This window comes from Onychostoma macrolepis, chromosome 19, assembly GCF_012432095.1.
Source record: "Onychostoma macrolepis isolate SWU-2019 chromosome 19, ASM1243209v1, whole genome shotgun sequence".
Taxonomy (NCBI): domain Eukaryota; kingdom Metazoa; phylum Chordata; class Actinopteri; order Cypriniformes; family Cyprinidae; genus Onychostoma; species Onychostoma macrolepis.
This window is the reverse complement of record NC_081173.1, coordinates 25,262,985-25,286,503: the sequence shown is the minus strand read 5'-3', so window position 1 is coordinate 25,286,503 and position 23,519 is coordinate 25,262,985. Positions and strand designations below refer to the sequence as shown.

Below are 23,519 nucleotides of genomic sequence, written 5' to 3'. Positions count from 1 at the left end.
TTCTTTCCATAACTTTTCTATTGGATTCAAGTCAGGTGATTGGCTGGCCATTCTAGCAGCTTTACTTTCTTTCTCTGAAACCAATTGAGAGTTTCCTTGACTGTGTGTTTGGGATCATTGTCTCGCTGAAATGTCCACCCTCATTTCATCTTCATCATCCTGGTAGATGGCAACAGATTTTTATCAAGAATGTCTCGGTACATTTTTTCCATTCATCCTTCCTTCAACTATACAAATTTTGCCAGTGCTACACCATGATGTTTTGGGGTGATGTACAGTGCCATTTGACTTCCAAACATGGTGTGTATTATGGCATCCAAAGAGTAAAATTTTTTGTCTCATCTGACCAGACTATATTCTACCAGTATTTCATAGGCTTGTCTAAATGTTGTGCAGCAAACTTTAAACAAGCTTCAACATGCTTTTTCTTCAGCAATAGAGCCTTGTATGGTGGGCATGCATACAGGCCGCGGCGGTTGAGTGCATTACTTATAGTTTTCTTTGAAACAATTATACATGCTAATTTCAGGTCTTTCTGAAGCTCTCCACAAGTGATCCTTGGCTCTTGGACAACTCTTCTGATATTTATTTTTACTCTGTCAGAAATCTTGCGTGGAGCTCCTGGTCGTGGCCAGTTTATGGTGAAATGATGTTCTTTCCACTTCCAGATTATGGCCCCAACAGTGCACACTGGAACATTCAGAAGTATAGAAATCCTTCTGTAACCAATGCTATCAGTATGTTTTGCAACAATAATATTGCAAAAGTCTTGAGAAAACTCTTTGCTTTTACCCATCATGAAATGTTTCTTGTGTAACACGTTGGTCATGAGACACCTTTTTATAGGCCATCAGTTTAGACTGAACCAACTAATATTAATTTCCACTGACAATTGCTTTCTAATTACTGATAGATTTCAGCTGGTGTCTTGGCTTTCCATGCCTTTTTGCACCTCCCTTTCTTCATGTGTTCAATCCTTTTTCCCTGTGTCATTCCACTTTATTACACAGAACTTAATTTATGAACTTATTTGTTTTACTTTCTTTGTATGTATGGATTACTTGGATTGTTACCGACATCTGGTGAAAGTTTCATGTCAACAGCACCTTTAGAAATATATTTACTGAGAAAAATTGTGATGTGTTCAATACTTATTTTACCCGCTGTAATTGTTAAGAGTACAAATGGCCTATTTTACCTCAAAAGAATAGAAAATATGAGGATGAAAAACATGAGCAGACATACTCTTTCCAAAGCTCTTTAAAAACATTAATCTGTAGCTGTTAGTTAAAAAAATTCTCATGACTCTTCCCTTAGATGCAGTTGACCCTGTTTATAGAAATATGAAAATTGTGCCTAGTTTGTCCCAAGAGAGACTCTGGGTCCTTCAAGCTGTACTCTGGGGTTTTCGGTTATGTCTTGTGTCCTAATCCTCAGCGGACAAAACATTTCTCCTGCTGTCTCTGTTAAAACCATCTGAACTAAACATTGTAACCACCCAGTCCATCATGTGTTAAATACAGCAGTACATACTTAAACCATCTATGTGTGAAAATGCAAACCGTGCATTAAAATGTTGATCCAAATACAGGTACAGGCATCACTAGTAATTAGTTTTAAAGATTTTAAGAATCCAATTAAAAAAATTATTTTCCAGACATAGCACACAGAATTTCTAGCAAAGTAAACTAGAAAATAATAAAATTAATTAATTAATAAAATTAAAAAATTAAATAAATAAATATGAAAAAAAACCAATATATATATATATATATATATATATACAAAAGAAATGTCAAGTCAAGTCACCTTTATTTATATAGCGATTTTAACAATACAGATTGTGTCAAAGCAACTTTACAATATAAAAATAGGAAAATAGTGTGTCAACAATGTAAAATGACAAGATTAAACATTCAATTTTCAGTTATAGGCATTTCATTATTGAATTCAGTGATGTCATCGTCCAGCTCAGTTCAGTTTAAAAAGTATCTGTGCAATCAAGTCGACGATATCACTGGAAATGAAGTGTCCCCAACTGAGCAAGCCAGAGGCGACAGCGGCAAGGAACCAAAACTCCATCTGTGACAGAATGGAGAAAAAAACCTTGGGAGAAACCAGACTCAGTCGGGGGGCCAGTTCTCCTCTGGCCAGACGAACCAGCAGTTCAATTCCAACTGCAGCAAAGTCAGATTGAGTAAAGGACTCATCTGGTTTCCGAGGTCTTGTCCCGATGGCCATCTAGGTGACAAGGTCTTCACTGGGGATCTGTCTCTGGGGCTCATCTAGGTGTCCTGGTCTCTGCTGACATTCAGGGCTGTAGAGGTCATCTCTAGGTGCTGATCCACCATCTGATCTGGATACAGACTGGATCTGGTGACTGCAGTGACCTTGGAATAAGAAAGAAACAGACTAATATTAGCGTAGATACCGTTCTTCTTACAATGTAACAAGTACATTGGGTGTTATGGGAAGTGTTCCCAGTTCTGGTTGACCTAATTAATGCAGCCCAACAATCCTTTAACAGATTTGAATATTAGAAGCGTATTAGTGTGTTATATGTAAGCCAGGTTAAAGAGATGGGTTTTTAATCTAGATTTAAACTGACAGAGTGTGTCTGCCTCCTGAACAGTGTTAGGTAGATTATTCCAGAGTTTGGGCACTAAATAGGAAAAGGATCTGCCGCCCACAGTTGATTTTGATATTCTAGGTATTATCAAACGGCCAGAGTTTTGAGAAACGCAGCAGGCGTGGAGGACTATAATGCGATGAGAGCCCGCTCAAGTACTGAGGAGCTAAGCCATTTAGGGCTTTATAAGTAATTAACAAGATTTTCAAATCTATATGATGTGGATAGGGAGCCAGTGCAGTGTTGACAGAACCGGGCTAATGTGGTCATACTTCCTCAACCACTTCCTGGTTCTAATAAGAACTCTAGCTGCTGCATTTTGAACCATCTGGAGTTTGTTTATTAAGCGTGCAGAACAACCACCCAATTAAGCATTACAATAATCTAACCTTGAGGTCATATACACATGAATTAGCATTTCTGCATTTGACACTGAGAGCATAGGTCTCAATTTAGATATATTTTTAAGATGAGAAAATGCAGTTTTACAAATGCTAGAAATGTGGCTGTCAAAGGAAAGATTGATATAAAATAGCACACCTAGGTTCCTAACTGATGATGAAGAATTTACAGAGCAGCCATCAAGTGTTAGATAATGTTCTAGGTTATAACATGTGGGGGTTTTAGGTCCGATAATTAACAGCTATGTTTTTTCAGAATTTAGCAGTAAGAAATTACTCTTCATCCAGTTTTTTATATATCGACTATGCATTCCATTAATTTCTCAATTTGGTGTGTTTCACCGGGCCGCGAAGAAATATAGAGCTGAGTATCATCAGCATAACAATGAAACCTAACACCATGTTTCCTGACAATATTTCCCAAAAGTAACATGTAAAGCGTGAAAAGTAACGGCCCTAGTACTGAGCCTTGAGGTACTCCATACTGCGTGATCGATATGATACATCTTCATTCACTGCTACAAATCAATGGCAGTCAGATAAGTATGATTTGAACCATACCAATGCACTTCCACTAATGCCAACAAAGTTTTGTAGTCTATTCAAAAGAATGTTGTGGTCGATAGTGTCGAACGCAGCGCTAAGATCCAGTAGAACTAATAAAGAGATACAACCACAATCAGATGATTAAAGCAGGTCATTTGTAACTCTAATGAGAGCAGTCTCAGTACTATGATACGATCTAAATCCTGACTGGAAATCTTCACAGATATCATTTTTCTCTAAGAAGGAATATAATTGTGAGGATACTACCTTTTCTAGTATCTTTGACAGAAAAGGGAGATTTGAGATCGGTCTGTAATTAACTAGATCTTTGGGGTCAAGTTGTGGGTTTTTTAATGAGAATCTTAATAACAGCCAATTTGAAGGTTTTGGGGATATATCCTAATGACAATGACGAATTAATAATAGCCAAAAGAGGGTCTATGACTTCTGGAAGCACCTCTTTTAGTAGTTTAGATGGAATATGGTTTAACATACAAGTAGTTGGTTTAGATGATTTAATAAGTGTATACAATTCTTCCTATCCTATAGTAGAGAATGAGTGGAATTGTTCCTCAGGGGATCTTTAGCTACATAACTTTCATAGACCTTTTTTATGAGATATGTGTTGTTAGTTTACATAGTTGTCATAGGCCTTTTTTTTTTTTTTTTTTTTTGCACCCACAATTTTATTATAACATTTCTTTTATAATTTCATAATAGTAACATGGTTTTCCGTGACTGTATGAATCTCACTGTATATTATATGTTCTGTTTTGAAACTACAGTATATAGTGCCACCTAGTGAACATTAGCTGTAAATATGTAATTTGTGCATCAATATTGTTACAAAATAGCATAAATAATAACTTGCTTTAAGCTGTAAAAAAAGTTATTTACTGAAAAGCTTTCTCTTTGCTGTTGCTCAAATGTCATTACAATAAGTGTATATTTAAATTGTCAGGTCTCAGTCAGCTACAAGACATTTGAAATCCAATGACTGAGGACCTGATTGCTGTGATAATTAATTGTTTTCCGTCATTTATTTTTCACAATCCAAAGACATGCAGCATCAGGTGAGTGTGAATGTGTGTGTCAGTGTGTTTGCCCTGTGATGAACTGGCCATCATCAATCCAGGGTGTTTCCTTGCCTACGGTCTGAAAAAAATGTATACGCACAAGTCTTTTCATTTCTCTTCAAATACCACGACTTTAACTAAATATTAAGCTTAAGTTATTTGATTATTATCTTATAAATGATATCTTAAAAGTGGTTTATTACAACACGGAAAACAATGACACAAACACTGCAACAATATTACAACTTTAATTTATATATTCTTTTTCATTTCAAGTTAGTTTTTTATTATTATGGACTCAATTAGCAAACAATTTTAGCTAGAATGTACAGAAATAGGAATGAGTTGGAGCGTTCAGACTTCAGACATTTCACCACTATTAGATATTAAACATTACCTTATGAGTCATTCATGCACTACTTCATTCATTTTCTGGGTCACTGACTTACATGAAGGTAAATATTCAATACTCTGTCTCCTGGTTTCATTTCCTTTTGTTGAGGAACACAAGCACACAACATCAAGATTTAAACTTAAATAAAATTCAACAATATTGAAATATATAACAAAAGAATATATATCATTTTATTAAAAAACAGATACAAATATATCTTCAAAAATAAATTCTGGTCTTGTTTAATGTAAATGTGATTTTCAGCTGCAATATAGCAGGTTTGTGTTCAGTTTGTCTGCAGGACATTTACTTCCTTTTATGTTATGTGACAAAATAACAAAAACAACAAACTTTGTTTTACAACCAGCCAAATGATATAATTATGATATCAATTCAGTGCAACTAAAGTAATGGAGTATTTCACATGATTAAATCTAGGTTCTGTTCAACTTATTCCAGTTTGACTACCGTAAAGCTGCATTACAGTACATTTCTGTAAACCAAAATACAGTAACTTGCTGGCAACCCTGCTGCCAGTAACTTACTGTAAAAATACAGGAAAATTTTTAACAGTGACCAGACCACCTCCATTAGAAACCTGTTCAGGACAGTTTCTCTTATATTTATATCACTTACTTGGGAGTATCAGATGTGTCCACAAGGATCTTTGAAATATTCTGTTGTTTAAAGAGGTCGATTGTTTCAGGTGTCCATATTTTTGTTGATCTAGTGAGTTTCATTTTCTCTGAATCTCTCACTGAACTCCTCCTGTATTTACACATTTACATTTGTCCCTGTATTTGGTGTGTTGGGATCATGTGTATCTGTTTGTATTGGGACTGATGTTTCTATTAGCTCATGAAGAAGATATATCAGCAGATGCCCAAAAGCTTAATTGTTCGGTGACATTTCTTAGAAGTTTCCCAGACAAATCCTGCTCAACTTACAGATGTTATGCTGCATACTGTATATTACACCATGCCTGTCACTCTCATAGATCCAAGGTTCAGATGAGCTATGGAAACCTGCTCCGAGAAACACTACTATGATTTTACAAGCTCTGGGTAAAGAATCTTTAATGTCTCGAACACACAAAACAGCAACAAATAAATACCGGGAGTTCCTTGACATGAACATCAGGCTCAGTGTTCGCAGATACACTAAAGTAGACCTTAGTAAAAACTTTTGTGCTCCAGAGAAGAAGGTCATGAATTTTCAGAACGACACGAGGGAGAGGAAAAGATGACAGAATGCTGCTCTTCCTTTAAAATAGTCAAAACTGAGACCCAGACACATTGATAAAAACATAATTAACATACTTAAAAACACACCTAAGATGGCTTGAAGGTTAGTAAATTATGGGATATATTTTAGGTGAATTATTCCTTTAAATATATAGACAAATGTGTATATTTGAAAGATAATCTCTATTATATTCAAATAAAGGAATAGGTTCATTTAAAAATTGTTTCTACAAGGTTTCAAATTTGTGTACCTACTTCATATCAGCACCATCAGATATTTAAATCTAACATTTTATTTGAAGCTATGCCTTTAAAAAAAAAAGAGAATTTTAATGAAACAATTTGTGTTATCCTTACAACTCACTTCCAATTTATTCATGTATATTTATCCATTCATATTCATTTATTAATTCAATTTAACATGTGTCGTGCTACCATGGTAATATAACTTTTTAACACTACTATGATCATAACAATGCAGTATTTATACCTTGAAGTGCCATATACATACCATGTTATAAGAGTACGGTAATCATATTCTGTGATATAAATATAAAGGCATTTACTGATGTACCATAATATTACAGAACATTTTGTACTATAGATGAATAAAATAATTTATCAAGATCACCATAGTTTGGTTTATTTTGATGTAAACATTTTACAGGAAATTTCACTTTGTTAGGTAGAGTGTTAAAAAAGCCATAAGGATTTTTAAAAAAAGAAACATTAATTAAAAGCATTAAAGCATTTGTCATATTTGGTTGTAATATAAAACGCACGAAGATAGGAACTTGAACAAACAGACCTTTAACACAATAATCCAACACCAGCAAGCGCAGGAGTAACACAACCAAGACGACACAATGAACTCATGAAACACAGAGCTTAAATAACCAGGAAAACTAATGAGATCATTAACAGAACAGGTGAATGAGGGAACAAACCAAGAAAGCAGTTCAAATCATGACAGGGAGACAGAACAGAACTAAATCAAAACCATGAACCTGACAGCATTACATTTTGACAGTAAAATTATGCCACAAATACATAACTAAAAAAATATGTTTTGTGATTTGAGTAGCAGCACATATATTATTAATGGTTTTAGATTTTCATCTTAAAAGTCATTATTTTCATCCAGTGTTTCGATTTTATAATGAGGTAAATTCATTTATTTTAATTGGCAGGTGTGATGATTAGTGGGCTTGAGTTTTTACCTTTATCATTAACACATGGGCTAAAAAAATGGATAGAGTTTGTCAGTGAAAGGCAGGCCGGTGTAAGAGTAGATATGAGAGCTGGACTCTGCATCATAAAAGGAGACCAGACCCTCCTCATAATCCACAAACACACCAACCCGCTGCGGCTTCACTCTCAGACACAGAGGGACAAGCACAGGCTTTATATTCATTCCTATTCCTCAGAACCACAGTCCAGTATCCATTAACAGGACACAGTGGAATCTTTCCCTTCCTGTCAATGGATTCTCTGGCCACTCCTAAATCCCAGTCAGTCTTTCCCTTCACCTGCACCTCAAAATAAAATCTCCCTGAAGAGAATCCTTCCTTTCCCAGGACATTCACACATGTACTAAATCTCTTTGGGTTGTCTGGGAGGTCGTGTCTATAGTCTCCATGTCTCACTTGTTTTCCATCATCAGACAGGATGAGTTCAGGATGAGCTGTATCAGGATCCAGAGTCACATCCATTGAGAAATCAGAGAATATGAATCACAACTTCACAATACAAGGATTTTTTTTTCATATTTAATCAGTTTTTAATAAGATACAGGTGAATAAAGAAATGATTATTTCAAAGCCCACAAATTTGTACTATGTGTGAAATTAATGTGAAAACTCTGAACCCTTTGCAGATTTTTACAATCTAAGACAGTCGAAAAGGGTCGTGCCCCGCTCTCCCCTATGAATGTAATCTAGTGTAGTTCAGACATACCTGCATACTGCTGCATCCACTTCAGCTCTGTAGAGACACATGACAATAAAACATCATGAGACCTTTGAGATGCTTTTATGTGTGGAATTGTACACAAGCTTTAAGGATATATTTAAAGAATTGTGTGCAATATCATGTTTTTATCTGATAAATGTATGTGTTTCTGCCTGATATTTAGAGAATCAAGCAGAAACCCCAGTTTTATTTGTGTTTGAGCATTTAATTCTTACTTAACAAGAACAGCTATAACTTGAGCACTTTTTGGACGTTAATTGTTTCTCATGGGGACATGAGAGGTAATTTCAGCATGGCGTTTTATTAATCTCATTTTCTTCTAAAACAAAAATCTTCTCTCCAACTACTAAAATGATTTGGTCTGACATATATTCACAAAATTCACATGGAACAGATGAAAGACAAATTAATGGTATGTGGTAAATTAAGGTTTATCTAAAGTCTTATAGTTGTGGTTACAGGGATGAAGCTTCTAGTACTAATTTTTTTTAAATTAGAGATGAAAATTACCAACCCTCTTTAAGAAGAACTGTGAGGTGCTGATAATGAGCCACAAACACAGGATCACATAATTCTCTTATTTCAGCTTTAATCAGACTTATTCTTCATTACTGATAATGAAAGAATATAAATATATGTATCTGTGTACAGTGTGTTTGATATTAACGTACCAATTGCTGAGTGACTGAGTTTCTTGTTTAGATTTTCTCCTCAGTCTCTCCAGATTCTTATGAGTCTTCATACTGATCTCAGGCCAGTTCCAGGTGTTTGTGGAGCTGCACAGGGATGAATAAATCTACAGCAGGAGAGAGGAGACATCCTTCAGCATGGGGAGTGTTAAACTGTCATATCCTGCATTATCATTGATCAGAGAGATGTTCACTGACCTGTAGGAGGTGGAGGTGATCTTCAGTGTGTGAGAGCTGCTCCAGCTCAGTGTTTCTCATCTTTAGCTCAGTGATCTCCTGCTCCAGATCTTTAATGAGCTCTTGCTCCTGTTTCTCTGCTGCTTTCTGCTGCTCCTCCATCATCTCCAGCACTTCAGTCTGACATCTCTCAATGGAGCGGATGAATTCTCTGTGTTTCTCTGCTCAACCAGTTCAATCAACAAATTAGTAGTGTTTGCTCAAGAAAAGGATTAGGTAATCACAGCCATGTCGATATTCAGACCAACAGCATTCGATGATAATGATTCTAATTTTACATTTTGTGTAAAAAGTGATTGGATAATGTAACAAGGGCATGCCAGTTGAGGTTTGCGCAGCTTGTGACACAGAATCTCTTGGAGAAATCAAAACAAACGAGCACAACTGCACACAGAAGAAACATACTGTAGTAAAAAGGTAGTTTTTATATTTATAACATATGATATAGCCTAGTTAAGCAACATGCACCAAGTGTGTGCAGTTTTTACTGAAAACCAGTACAAGTGCAAATTTGACATTAATTTTTAAAAGTACAAAGGAGTAGTTAATATTAAGTCATTTACATTTTAGTCGCAATATTGTCAATGTTTATGTTTTGGCTTGATTTGGTAAATGAAAATAGTTCCAAACAAAGATCAGAAGTTGCATATCTCTGAGAAACACAATGTACCGTTACTGAATGATTCAGCATTTTTGAATGAACGAATTTTGGGTGAATCAATGATTCAATAACCCAGGGGTTCTCAACTTTGGCCCTCAAGTCCACTTTCTTGCAGAGTTTTCCTCCAACCCTAATCAACCCTTTTTATATAGGCAAAAAAAAAAGACCTGGAAATCAATTTAAGTAGAATTTTAGTATACAGTATTCAACTAGTCATGTAAAATGTAATTTCCTAAAAATAAAATTGTGGCCAATGAAAATGCATAGTGGCTAGTAATTTTGGTAAACCATTTGCCACAGTGGCTGGTGAGCAAAAATGTTTAAGCTGCAGTCCATAAATTTTGCCTCTTTGTCGCCATCTGTTTGAAAACCTGGAATTGCAGCTCTGTGCGGAATTATCTTGCATGCGTGGGGTTGTGCCCTGGCACGGCTCCAGCGTGGATGAATCTAATGTTTTGAGGAGTATGTGTGTCAGTTTGTCAGTCACCACACCGGTGTGGATACTGTACTTAGCAATTGCAGATTCTAGCCTACATCTTGGAATATATGACCCAAATAAGAATTTTCACCATATATTGCCATCAGAACAAGTAACAAGTCTGCCACGTTTGTTCTGACCAACTGAGGGGAAAAAAACATTACAATAAATCGCGCTACCAATGGTGAATAAATCTAACGATCAGTTTGCTCATATCACATCTAACCGTGCAAATTATTATTCTTGTTATACTTTATTCTCAAATTATTAATGTTAACAACATCAGCATTGCGTGACAATGAGTATAGTGTGTATTAGGTGTAGATTTCAATTTCTGTACAGTCTAATCTAATTGTCATGATACCATTTGAATTTCATATTAAGAAATTCTTTTAACCAAAAACCAAGATGCTCTCTTCGAACTGGTTGTCTTTAAAATACAAATCTTGTGTAATCCCAGGCTCTCTGTAATCAGAAGCACATTTAAAACTGGAATATAATTTAATTTCATTCACATGTGTTTCATAAACACAATCCTTTCTGGATTACAATCCACCATCAAAACGATACATTTAATTATTCTAGGTGCTGAAGCAAGTTGCATTTTAAACAATACTCACATATCTATTCCCATATCAGGACAGCAATTAAGTAATTTGTAGTGATGTGAGGTTCGACACCGAGGCTTCGAAGCCTGTATCAAAAAAACGAAGCATCTGGCAGTGAAGCACTGTAACGGAGCTTGATTCATTTTGCCAAAACCACGTGATTTGTGACGTCAGAAGCTTCGTTTTCGCACACAATCATGTCACTCACTTCTTTGATAAGAATGAATCAATATACGAATAAATGTATGCATGTTTAGTTTTGTGCATGTTCATTTTGTATTAATTCCCGCTTCACGATCACTTCAGCTGACCATTCCGATAATCTTTTATTTTGATAATTTATGCATATCATATATTCTTGCCTATTTTTTCCACAAATTTATTCACAGACACATTTATTCATATATTGTGTAAAACAATGACTGACATGTAAAAGATTAATTTATATAGAGTTAATACTTTGTTTGCTTTATTTTCATAGCACAAACTGATTATTATCTGAAACAAATAGAAACAATCCAAAAATGGCTGTGTCGTCTGGGACGCAAAGGCAGCTATTTCCACCTTTTGACCACAAGATGTCGTTAGTGTGCGCAGTGTTGGAAAGCTTCGAGTAATGAACCTTTTTACGAAACACTTGAGGGGAAAGCCTTGGTGCTTTGAAAAGCTTCATTTCACCATCACTAGTAATTTGTCCACTACTGTAAATCAATTGTGGGTCATAACTGGTTGCTGTCTTACGAGGAAGTGAGGTCAAACTGCTTCTTGTGCTCTTTCTTCCTTTTAATGTGTCACAGTCACCAGTTGAGCTGCGCTGCATTTCCCAGCATCCCTCTTGCCACTCAACTGCACTCAGTCGTAATCACTCACACCTGACCTCTATCAGGGCATCCTCCTCACCTGTTGCTACCAATCAAGCTCCCTAGAAGACATCACTCCATCCATATGCTCATTGTCTGGTCTCAAGGTTGCATACCTTACCTCAAGCTATACTCACCTCTCTGGATCGCCTTGGCACCGTGTCCCACACCTGCCTGTTGCACCTACCTAAAAGGAAAAGATAAGGATTATTTCCTCAGTTTCTGAGCTATCTCAGTTTGAACTTCCTGTTCTGCCTTCCTCTTGAGTTAAGTAAAGAAGCTCTGAACCATTCATCCTGTGTATGCCTCTCTCTGCCAAGTTGTCATTCCATGCCAAATCAATCAAATTTCAGAAACTTCCCCAGCTCAAATGTGTTTTTTTTTTTTTTTTTTTGTTGTTTGTTTGTTTGTTTGGGGGGGTGAAAATGGTAACTTTCATCTGAGATTCAGAGCCAGGTTACAGGGGGCTAAAAATGACTTCAGAAAGATGGCAGCATCATAATGCTGCTTTTCCACAGATATTGGTAGGTCTACTAGCAAAATCTGTTAACTTAGGCAATCTCTTTTTGTGTGCCATTGTCATGCTAATGTTAGCAACATGCTAATTTTCTAATTTATCTAAGTTTTCAAGCTTTTACAGCTGCTTTAAACTTTCTGGCTAGGCTTTCTCAAGCCAACCTAAAGTTTGTCTAGACAAACTTTCTTTAGTTGTATTTAAATCAGAATATCTGAAGAATTTGAATCTGAAGAGAAGACAATCACGCAGGTTCAGAATGACAGGAAGATGAGTGAATGATGACAGAATGCTGCTCTTCCTTTAAAACATCTTCAGTCAAAACTGCCTTGCTTTGTTTGAAGCACAAAAACGTAGTGTACTAGCTTCTAATTTGTTCTGTTCTAATGGTAAAATTAAACTTTTGACAGCATCATGATCACAATATCAATGTATTTTTTTTTTTTTTTTGTACATTTAAGTAGCATGTACATTATGTGGTATGTGATTTATAGAAATCAGTTCTGTTACTTAAATCAAGGTATTACCATCTTAGGTACCACAGTAATATCACAGAACCTTTTGTAAGGAAGATGATAGAAACGGATACAACAGCTTATCAATACCATAGTTTGGTTTATTTTGATGTAAACATTTAACAGGCAGTCTCACTTTGTCACATGTTGATGGGGAAAAATGGCACGAATAATTAAGATACATTGAAAAAAAATAACTTATTATACAAGCATTATTTTTCACAATTGAATATGTGGTTATGTACGTTTTAACAATGAAAAACAAATGATGAAAGTATGGCAACACTTTTTTTTCAGAAATTTTAATGATAAAAATCAATATTTTTCACCTTTTATTTCAAATTAGGGGTGTAAATTTATTTCACGAGTTCGCACTTGCATATAATCAGATTGAGCTAGCATATAAGGCTCCGAGCTCTGAATGTAACCTGAACCCAAAGAACTCAGCGCGTCAGCGTAACTACAGCGTCACTGCAGCTGCAGACTCGCCAGAGTATTCACACTGGAAGCATTTGTTCAGCGTCGCAGCAGCGGCTCCAAAGCGACATATTTCTTTACAAAGACAACTATAAATTTGTTTTTAGAAGTTGGTCAGTTATAAACTTGAAAGTTTTGAAGTCTTGGGGATTCGCCTGTAAATGGTCAACAACAAAAACAGCTCCTATCATGTTGTTTCAGTCACACTCAAATATAGAAAGTACTGTTTGTACTGTTTTTTGTTTTGTTTTGTTTTTTATATATACTTTTACCCATAATCTCCATTTCTTATAGAAGCTGTCAATAATGAATTAATAATGAATTTCTTATGTAGGCCTACTGTATATAGCCTACTCCATTGTGACTTAAGATCCTGAGCAAGATGAATTGTTCGTTGTGAGTTTGATAAAATGCTTTGTTATAATTTGCTTATGGCAATTAAAAATGAAAAACAAGTTAAAATGGGTAAATCTTCTATACATATTTTTGATTGTTCATTTTCTTTCCTGACATACTCCAATTCATCTTAAAACACACTAGACATGCTTATTCTGTGCATTTTTAGCACATTTTGTGTGAAATATTTATTTTGTTCATCAAAAGTGCGCTGTCACTTTAATTGAGCGTGAGCGGCGCAGCAAAAATAGACTCGGCTCAGAAACCATCGCTGCAGCGCTGCTCACGCAACGCTCCTGCTTGACGCTCACGCAACGCTCCTGCTCCCGGTGTGAATACACTCATTTGTTAACATGGGCGCCGAAAAAAATATGCGCTGCTCACGCTTGCGGTGTGAAACCGGCGTTAGGCAGGGCCGTTTCTAGCCAATTTGACGCAAAATACTGATTTTGTGCACTTTATTTACTGTGCCAATATTTTAAATTGGCCTTTGAACTTAGCTTTATTGCATGGCAAAAAAAAAAGAAAAAAACCTTGCCAAAGCACTGACAGAGCCCATTGATCTAATGGCGTTGATGAGCGCTCCAAATGCAAGCATGCAACAATCAGGCAACAGTTCAGAGCACTCTGATCCAATGGCATACAGGCATTGTCAGATTGACAGTACTCTAGCCCAATGATGTTGGGGATCCAGTGGGGGCGGCAATCATATTTCAGGGTGACCGTGCCACTCTTTATCACAACCCTGCTAAAATATAGTGCTAGTACGTGCGCTCATTGGCGCCCCTTCAGCTGGTGGCGCCCTAGGCGACCGCCTAGCTCGCCTATGCCTAGAAACGGTACTGGGAGTGAGGAAACTGTCATGGGACAGAGGTAAGTTGGCTGTATAGATATTTATGCTGCCTTCACGTGCTATCGGAAATATCATAAATTAGGGGTATCGTGATATACCGGCATTGACGATAATCGTGATATTCAACGCAACAATTATCGATATCGTGTTAATTTAGTGTGTGACGATATACCGGTATTGGCGATAACCGCAATATTTAAAATGAACAGGAGTCTTATGATAACACCACATGTAAATAATCCAGCACCAGTACCTGGTTGACCTCCAGGTGGCAGTATTGCGCCTTAATCCTGACACCTGTCAAACAAGAAGACGACGCTGCGCGTGCAGCTGCTTCAGTTACAGAGTAAGTTGCAATTATTTTATTAGTCATAGAATGGGAGATGTTACATTAACCTGTGAACAGAGGTTCCCTTTCGAGGGAACTTCGAACTGCGTCCTCTAGGGGTCGCTATGGGGAACGCCGTCAGCGTGACCCCGTGTCTGAAGCATATATACAAAAACACCACATGTTGGCCGGCGACAGCCTATGACGTCACTACCAGCACGACCACAGTATAAAGGGGCGCCGGGAAAATACGTCATTCTCTTCTTCGTCTTCAGTGACTGTTTTGTTTGAAGCGTGTATTCTACAGGTAAGAAACGATTTTCTACTATGGCGAGCACTAGCAAGGCGTTTAAGAGATGTGTTCATCCGTGTCCTCGTTATTTGACACCTGATGACACACACGATCTTTGCGTCTTTTGTTTGGCCGAGGAGCACGCACGTGATGTTCTCGAGGGGGCAATCTGCGTGCACTGTGAGCTTTTTTCTATGAGAAAGCTCCGCTCTCGTCTGTCTCTCTTTTCGAGGAAGGAGGGACAGCCGTCTGCTGCTGAGGCACGGAGGAGGATGGGCTCGTGGGGCTCGCAGGCGGAGCTGGCTCATGAGTTAGAGAGGGGGCTTTCCTTCTCGCGCTCGTCGGCCGCGAACGAGAGTGAGTCGCTGGATGACGATGATGCGATCTCTCTGACATCATCTGATCCAGCGGCTAGTGCTCTGCTGGGTTATGCCCAGGAAGAGCAGGAGATGTCTGAGGGCGAAGAAGTTGAGACTGAGCCCTCTCAATCCTCCTGCCCTGCGTATGACGAACTGTTGGAGGTTATGGAACGCGCCACGGCGAGGCTTGACTTGCCGTGGAAGCGGCCCAAGATGGTGGCACCGCGGGGTCGTCTCGATGAGCGTTATCTTTCTGGCCATAGCCCCCCAGCTCGAGTGAGCCTTCCATTTCTTCCTGATCTCCATGCGGAGGTTGAGAGGGAATGGAAAAAGCTTTTTTCCTCTCGCATTCATAGGTTTCAGCATACCAGTTATGCTAACATTGAGGGGATGTGTGAAAACGGCTATGAGGGGATGCCCCCTGTGGAAGAGACGCTGGCCAGCTATCTCTCTGTGGGCGAGACATCCTCTCTCAAGACTCCCTCCTTGCCATCTAAGCCCCTTCAGGAAACAACGCAGGGGTCCTGGCCCATCTCCATCTGGGGATCAGAGATGGGCACAGAAGGCTAGTGTCGCGACTCGTGCCCCTCCCCCGCCTGCGGGTAGGGCTAGAGGGAGGCGCGGGTCAAAGAGAGGTAGGCAAGACCTGAGGGAGGTGATCCAGACGAAGCGTTCTCAACGCTCTCGTCCGGACCAGAGTAAGAATTGAAACATCTACTCCCTTTCCTCGGGGGGCCTGTCATCTGCCCTTATCTTCCCCTCTCTAATTCCCCTGCAACCACCGTTTTTATTCCACCTGACCGAGGTTGGGTGGGGACCAAGATAGAAACCTGCGCTTTAAAATCATTGCAGTCTCTATGCTGGACTTATGATGTTTTGGTGAAGTTCTATGTTTCATAGAAACTACCTTACTGATGGTCCGGACCCGACTCTTCGGATTTCGCCTCCGGGACTGATCCTCATGCGCAGGAACCATGGATGGGTGAGTACGATCCAGTTCTACTGTTTACTGGTATTTATGTGTTCCACACTGGCAACACTGCAGTTCCAGGGCCTGCGGGTCTTTTTACTTCAGTTTCTTTAGTTTGAGAAGGTGCATAGCTATCTGAGGATATATATGTACTAGCTTAGGGACTGCTCCCCTTCCCAGGGTTTTTAAGTAGCAATCTCCCTGAGCCCTTGCCTAGAGTGTGTGTCTCCCCTGCTAGGGTTTAAGTATGAGCTGGCATTGCTCCCCTCACTATTGAGGGTCACCTATGAGCATGCTGCTCCCATCTGAGCGTCTGAGATTCCTCTCATGCTGAGAGTTGAGTTCTCCGCTCTCCAGAGCTATGTTGTTGGTCGAGCTAGCATCGCTCCCCTCACCATTGAGGGTCACCTATGATTATGCTGCTCCCATCTGAGCGTCTGAGATTCCTCTCATGCTGAGAGTTGAGTTCTCCGCTCTCCAGAGCTCTGTCATCAGCAGCCTCAGGTTGTTGGGTCTCTCTATGCCTCCCTGTTGGGTTGCTCTCCTTGTTGGGAGTTCCCTCTCATGCTGAGAGTTGGGTTCTCCGCTCCCCTAGAGCTCTGTGTCCCATATGCTCTCCTTGTGGGTCGAGCTCTCCTTGTGGGTCGAGCTGAGGGTCACCTATGAGCATGCCGCTCCCTTCTGAGCGTCTGAGTTCCCTCTCATGCTGAGAGTTGGGTTCTCCGCTCTCCAGAGCTATGTTGTTGGTCGAGCTAGCATTGCTCCCCTTACCATAAGGGTCACCTATGAGCATGCCACTCCCTTCTGAGCGTCTGAGTTCCCTCTCATGCTGAGAGTTGGGTTCTCCGCCTCCAGAGCTATGTTGTTGGTCGAGCTAGCATTGCTCCCTCACCTTAGAGGGTCACCTATGAGCATGCCGCCCCTTCTGAGCGCCTGAGTTCCCTCTCATGATGAGAGTTGGGTTCTCCGCCTCCAGAGCTCTGTGTCCCATATGCTCTCCTTGTGGGTCGAGCTGGCATTGCTCCCTCACCATGAGGGTCACCTATGAGCATGCCGCTCCCTTCTGAGCGTCTGAGTTCCCTCTCATGCTGAGAGTTGGGTTCTCCGCCTCCAGAGCTATGTTGTTGGTCGAGCTAGCATTGCTCCCTCACCTTAGAGGGTCACCTATGAGCATGCCGCTCCCTTCTGAGCGTCTGAGTTCCCTCTCGTGATGAGAGTTGGGTTCTCCGCTCTCCAGAACGGTGTTTCAAATTCATGTTATGGTAAGTGCGCACGCTAGTCTCTGTGCACTTTCTGAAAGCCACGTTGTGGTAAGATCGCACACCAAGTGTTTTGCGATCTTTCTAAAATCCTGTATGGTATGGGTTACGCGCTGCGGCTTCGTGCCCTTTCTTTGAGTCGGTCAGGTCCCGGTTTTCACCTTGGGCCCCACTCTACCTATGTATCCCCAGTGATACTGACTTGAACAGGGTGTTGCTACCAAGGATCTGTTGAGACAATTCCTTCAGCGAGCTCATGCAGAGCAAGCAGTAGCCCCTGGGTGACAGGCCAAGGCCTAGTTACTATCCTAGGCGCTTGGTCGTATCCTTAAAGGAATCTCTATTATATCTGATTCCAAGCCTTTGAGCTCTACCCTGGGTCCAGGAGGCCCGGCCCCTAACAGGTAAGTTCTGGGGTATGCAGCTCAGGTTTTTGGCCGAAGGGGATAATGTCACTGACAGCCGTCGAACCGTCCCAGGGGCAACTCCCTTAGCCGGGTAGAGTTGATACTTAGTGCTTGCCTTTTTGTGCTGGCTTGCACTCCCTCAGCATGGTGGCGTGGGTATTCCGTTCCCCATAGCGACCCCTAGAGGACGCAGTTCGAAGTTCCTCGAAAGGGAACGTCTCAGGTTACATATAACCATGGTTCCCTGAGTAGGGAACAAGACACTGCGTCCTCTAGGCTCGGTGCCATGCTTCGGACGCAAGCTTCAGACGAAGAAGTGAATGACGTATTTTCCCGGCGCCCCTTTATACTGTGGTCGTGCCGGTAGTGACGTCATAGGCTGTCGCCGGCCAACATGTGGTGTTTTTGTATATATGCTTCAGACACGGGTCACGCTGACGGCGTTCCCCATAGCGACCCCTAGAGTGCGCAGTGTCTCGTTCCCTACTCAGGGAACCATGGTTACATATGTAACCTGAGACGTTTTCTGTGTTTATATATTTAAGTTAAGGGTGATTATTTTAATAAGTACCGCGTTTTCTTTACTCGTCTTATTTTTGTATTTGCAATCAATATGGCCTGTGCTTAGTAACACTTAATTTCTTTGTTCAAATCTATTATTAACAGTTACACGATAAAAACTGAGTGACCACATTGCTGTAACATGGTAAGTTAACATGAACAATGAACGACTGTATTTTTATTAACTAACATTAACAAAGATTAATAAAATGTGTAATAAATGTGTTGTTCATTGTTCGTTTATGTTAGTTAATACATTAACTAATGTTAACAAATTACATCTTATTGTAAAGTGTTACCATTAATATTTATTCATCATACTGTTGAACTTGACAGTATTTTTTCTCTTGTTATTTCATAGGAGCTCCAAAGAAGACAGAAAGCCAGAGTCTTGTACCCTGTGTTTATCAGTATCTTTATGTTAGTTGGGTGAAAAAGGAAAAACTCAATAAACAAAGTAAAAAATAATTTGACTGATATCCCCCCACGGTTTCTTGAATTCTTATGGCCACAATAACCGTGATATGAAAAATCTAATATCGTGACAGCCCTATCGTAAATACGAGTTTCTTAATTGGAAATTGGACGTGAACGGCATCTCAAGTCATATTTACTACTGGTAAATTCGGAAATAATTTTGATTCCCGAGTTGGGCGGGTCATGAACTTTAAACATGGTGGAGGGAACAACCACTGCTGCTGTCAATGCTGTTCTCACAACAACTACATCCCTTTGTCTTGTCGCTAAAGTAGTGTATTTTTAGGCTAGATATGAACAATCATTCGAAACATATTGTGTGTTTTATAAGCAGTGAAATAAGCATGTATTTGACCGAAATTCCAGAATTGTCAGTGAACTGCATGTATAGCATGCGGTGAATGTTTATATGATTGTCAACCAATGGGATGCTGCATTTTATTCTTTCCGACATTAAAGCACTTGAATACAGCAAGCTCGTAATCACGACTTCATAAGTGGGAAATAGGAAATTTCCGATAGCACGTGAAGGCAGCATTACTATCGTGTTAATTAAGATGATTATCTGAATGTGCTCCTCCCAAACTTTAATCAATCATCATATATTGAAATTGAAAGGTGTGATGATCAGTGGGACTGAATTGTAACCGCCTCTATTTTGGGATGGGTTTAAATATGCATAGAGTTTCCCAGTGAAAGACTGACCTGTGAAAGAGTAGATATGAGAGCTGGACTCCACATCATAAAAGGAGACCCGACCCTCCTCATAATCCACAAACACACCGACCCGCTGCGGCTTCACTCTCAGAGACAGAGAAACGGGAGGAGCAGAGTGAGCCTTATATTCATTCCTATTTCTCAGCCACACAGCCCAGTATCCATTACTCGGACCAAGTGTGATCGCTCCCTTCCTTTTAATATATTCTGTGGCCACTCCTACATCCCAGTTAGACTTTCCCTTCACCTGCACCTCAAAATAAAACTTCCCTGAGGAGAATCCCTCTTTTCCCAGGACAGCAGGACATCTATTAAATCTCTTTGGTTTGTCTGCTAGTTTCTGCTCAGTGTCTCCATATCTCACTTGTTTTCCATCATCAGACAGCATGAGGTTTGGATGAGCTGTATCAGGATCCAGAGTCACATCCACTGAGAGAAAAAAAGAAAAAGAAAGAAGAAAAAATATGAATGACAACTTCACAATACATATTTTAAAAAATATATTTAATCCAGTTTTTAATCAGATTGTACTTCAGTAATGAAGCGGTGTATGAATGTAAACTGGTATAGAGCAGTCAGCACACTGTACCTGCATACTGCTGCATCCACTTCAGCTCTGTAGAGACACATGACAATAAAACATCATGAGATCTTTGAGGTGTTTTTGTGTGTGGAATTATAGACCAGCTTTAAGGTTATTGTCAGGTTGATGTTCTAATTTGGAAAAGTCTTATCTTTAGTTTGTTACATTATATCTGTTCTAGTTTCCTGATTTGTAGTTCCTGATAGATGCCTTGGTTTTTAATTTGTCAGCCTTCTGCTGTTGTTACCAGTTGTTCACCAGTATGTCTAATCATCATAGCTCACTGATTATCCTCTAACTCTTAAACTCGTAACGTGTATCAATTTGATTTTCTTGTAAAACATTTAAAAATCTCTATTGACCCACTGAACTGATTTGATTTTACATATATTCACAAAAAATGTTATCGTACTGACTGAATTTAAAGATGAAAATTACCTGCCCTCTTCAAGAAGATTTGTGAGGTGCTGATCAACAAAATTATGAGCCTCAAACACATGATCACATACTTCTCTTATTTTAGCTTGAATCGGACTCATTCTTCAATGCTGATATTAAAAGATGATAAATATTTGTATCTGTACATTGTATTTGATAAAGACATACCAGTTTGTGTGAATTTCTCATGCAGAGTGTCCTGCAGTTGAGTCAGAGCTCTCCTCAGAGTCTCCAGACTCTCACGAGTGTTCACTCTGATCTCAGACCAGTTCCTGGTGTTTGTAGGGATGCGCAGGGATGAATAAATCTACAGCAGGAGAGAGGAGACATCCTTCAGCATGGGGAGTGTTATGCTGCCATGCATTATCGTTGATCAGAGAGATGTTCACTGACCTGTAGGAGGTGGAGGTGATCTTCAGTGTGTGAGAGCTGCTCCAGCTCAGTGTTTCTCATCTTTAGCTCAGTGTTTCTCATCTTTAGCTCAGTGATCTCCTGCTCCAGATCTTTAATGAGCTCTTGCTCCTGTTTCTCTGCTGCTTTCTGCTGCTCCTCCATCATCTCCAGCACTTCAGTCTGACATCTCTCAATGGAGCGGATGAGATCAGTGAAGAGCTCAACACGGGCTGCTTTCTCCTCCTCTGTGTTTCTCTGCTCAACCAATTTAATCAACAAATTTTAAGTGGTGTTATCTGCATGCTACACAGTTCGTGTTACTGACATTACTTATATCTCAATTCATGTGTCCAATAAGTAACCACCCATAACCACTCACTTTTCTGATTTCTGCTGAGTGTTTGATGTCTTGAATCTTCTTGACTCTGTCTTGGATCATCATCTGCACGTCTTGGATCATCAACTCGGTCTAACAGAGAAAATTTGATTGATAGAATGACATGGGGGTGAGTAAATAATGATATAATTTTAATTTATAAGTGAAGTATTATTTTAACATTGATAGCACTTAGTACTCACTTCTTCTAGAGGAACAGTGTTGTGGTTTTTGTGATCTCCTTCAGTGCAGGACAGACACACACATGTCTGATCATCTCTACAGAACAGCTCCAGAGGTCTCTCATGTTTCTGACATATATAGTCCTCCAGATTACTCACAGGCTCCATCAGTTTGTGTTTCTTTAAACCTGCCACTCTCAAATGAGGCTGCAGGTGAGTTTCACAGTAAGAGCTCTGACACACCAGACACGACTTCAGGGCTTGCAGCTTTCTTTCCTCACAGAAATCACACAGAACTTCAGTTTTTTTCTCAGTACTTTTATTTTTATAGTGATCTACGATCTCTCGGAGTGTGGTATTAATCTTGAGATCAGGTCTTTGGTTGAATGTTTCTTTACAGTATGGACAGTTGCAGGTCTGGCTGTTGTCCCAGCACTTATTCAGACAGGTCTTGCAGAAGTTGTGTCCACATGGAGTGCTGACTGGATCAGTGAACACATCCAGACATATAGAGCACTGAAGCTCCTCAGTCAGTGGACCACAGGAGGATGACATGACTAGAAAGAAAAATTATGAAGATAAATCACATATGCTAGTTAGAACACACCTGACTGAATTTGTGTTTCTTGTGATCCATTAAAATCCATTTGATGTAAAGGCATCTGCTCAAATACTTGATATTTTTGGTAGAAAATGTGTTGCATCAGATGGTAAAGGAAAACAGTTAGTGTGTCGGGCACGCCTTTGTTACTATTTAAAAAGCTTTCATTTGTGTTATTTAATAGTCTTAACTGTAAAAAATATTCAAAATAAAAGCTGAGCAGGTATTATATAATATAGTAGGCTATATAATTTTTCCCATATGAGAAAAGAGTCATTCATGCACTAATTCATTTTTCTTTTGTTCATTGACTTACACGGAGGACTATTTATACTCCATCTCCTTTCTCTTCTTTTCAGTGAAATTGGGGATGATTCTGCCATTGCTCGTTCCTACTTCAAAGCTTTTCAAGAAATAAAAAACAAAACATTGCATTTCACAGTATAAATTATGACCACTTAAACATAAGCCCATATTCTTTTTGTAATAATGAGTGTATTTTGGTCACTGGGTGTATATTAAACCGTGAAGATAAGAGTGTGAAAGAATGTGTGTCATCTCATGCAAGCACTGGCAGAGAGGGAAACAGTGACTTTATTTTGTGGGTGAAATGTTCCTTAATAGAATGAATCATTAAACTGATCTATCGGAACTGTTGTTTATATTGAAAGAAAGGTACAATTGATCTCTTTTCTCACATTTTACTTAAATTTGCTTCCCTCTTATCCTTCTAAAACATATTGATACAGATGCAGATATTGCATGACCAAGCATAATTTTAATCTTGTGCACATTTTATGTAGATGCTCACCTATATTGCAGGGTTTGTGTTTGGTCTGTCTGTAGGTCATTTACTTCCTCTTTCTTTTAGTCTTTTTTGCATAGCAAAATGACAGAAACACCAAACTTTGCTTCACAACCAATAAAATGATATACTGTTAATACAATTCTGATGTTATTTCAGTGCAGTAAACACCTCAGTATTTGACATGCTTTAACCTGTTACTATTCAATTTATTCCAGTTTG

At 39.2% G+C, this 23,519-nt stretch overlaps 2 protein-coding genes across 2 annotated transcripts; both read right to left on the bottom strand.

Moving 5' to 3' along the window:
* Positions 1-6,577: 6,577 nt before the first annotated feature.
* On the bottom strand, positions 6,578-9,530 carry LOC131525653 (nuclear factor 7, brain-like). Its single transcript, XM_058753526.1, is given in 6 exon segments — positions 6,578-7,538; positions 7,540-7,663; positions 7,665-7,974; positions 8,247-8,273; positions 8,933-9,057; positions 9,149-9,530. Coding segments are annotated over 4 exon segments (519 nt in total). The 5' UTR covers positions 8,263-8,273; positions 8,933-9,057; positions 9,149-9,530; the 3' UTR covers positions 6,578-7,469.
* Positions 9,531-19,800: 10,270 nt separating this feature from the next.
* On the bottom strand, positions 19,801-22,878 carry LOC131525164 (zinc finger protein RFP-like). The gene is made up of 7 exons (XM_058752535.1): positions 22,809-22,878; positions 21,913-22,448; positions 21,713-21,802; positions 21,334-21,588; positions 21,109-21,247; positions 20,509-20,535; positions 19,801-20,348 (listed from the first exon to the last, which is right to left on the bottom strand). Exons 1-7 carry the CDS (start codon positions 22,873-22,875, stop codon positions 19,801-19,803), a joined length of 1,662 nt encoding a protein of 553 aa, XP_058608518.1. The 5' UTR covers positions 22,876-22,878.
* Positions 22,879-23,519: the final 641 nt, after the last annotated feature.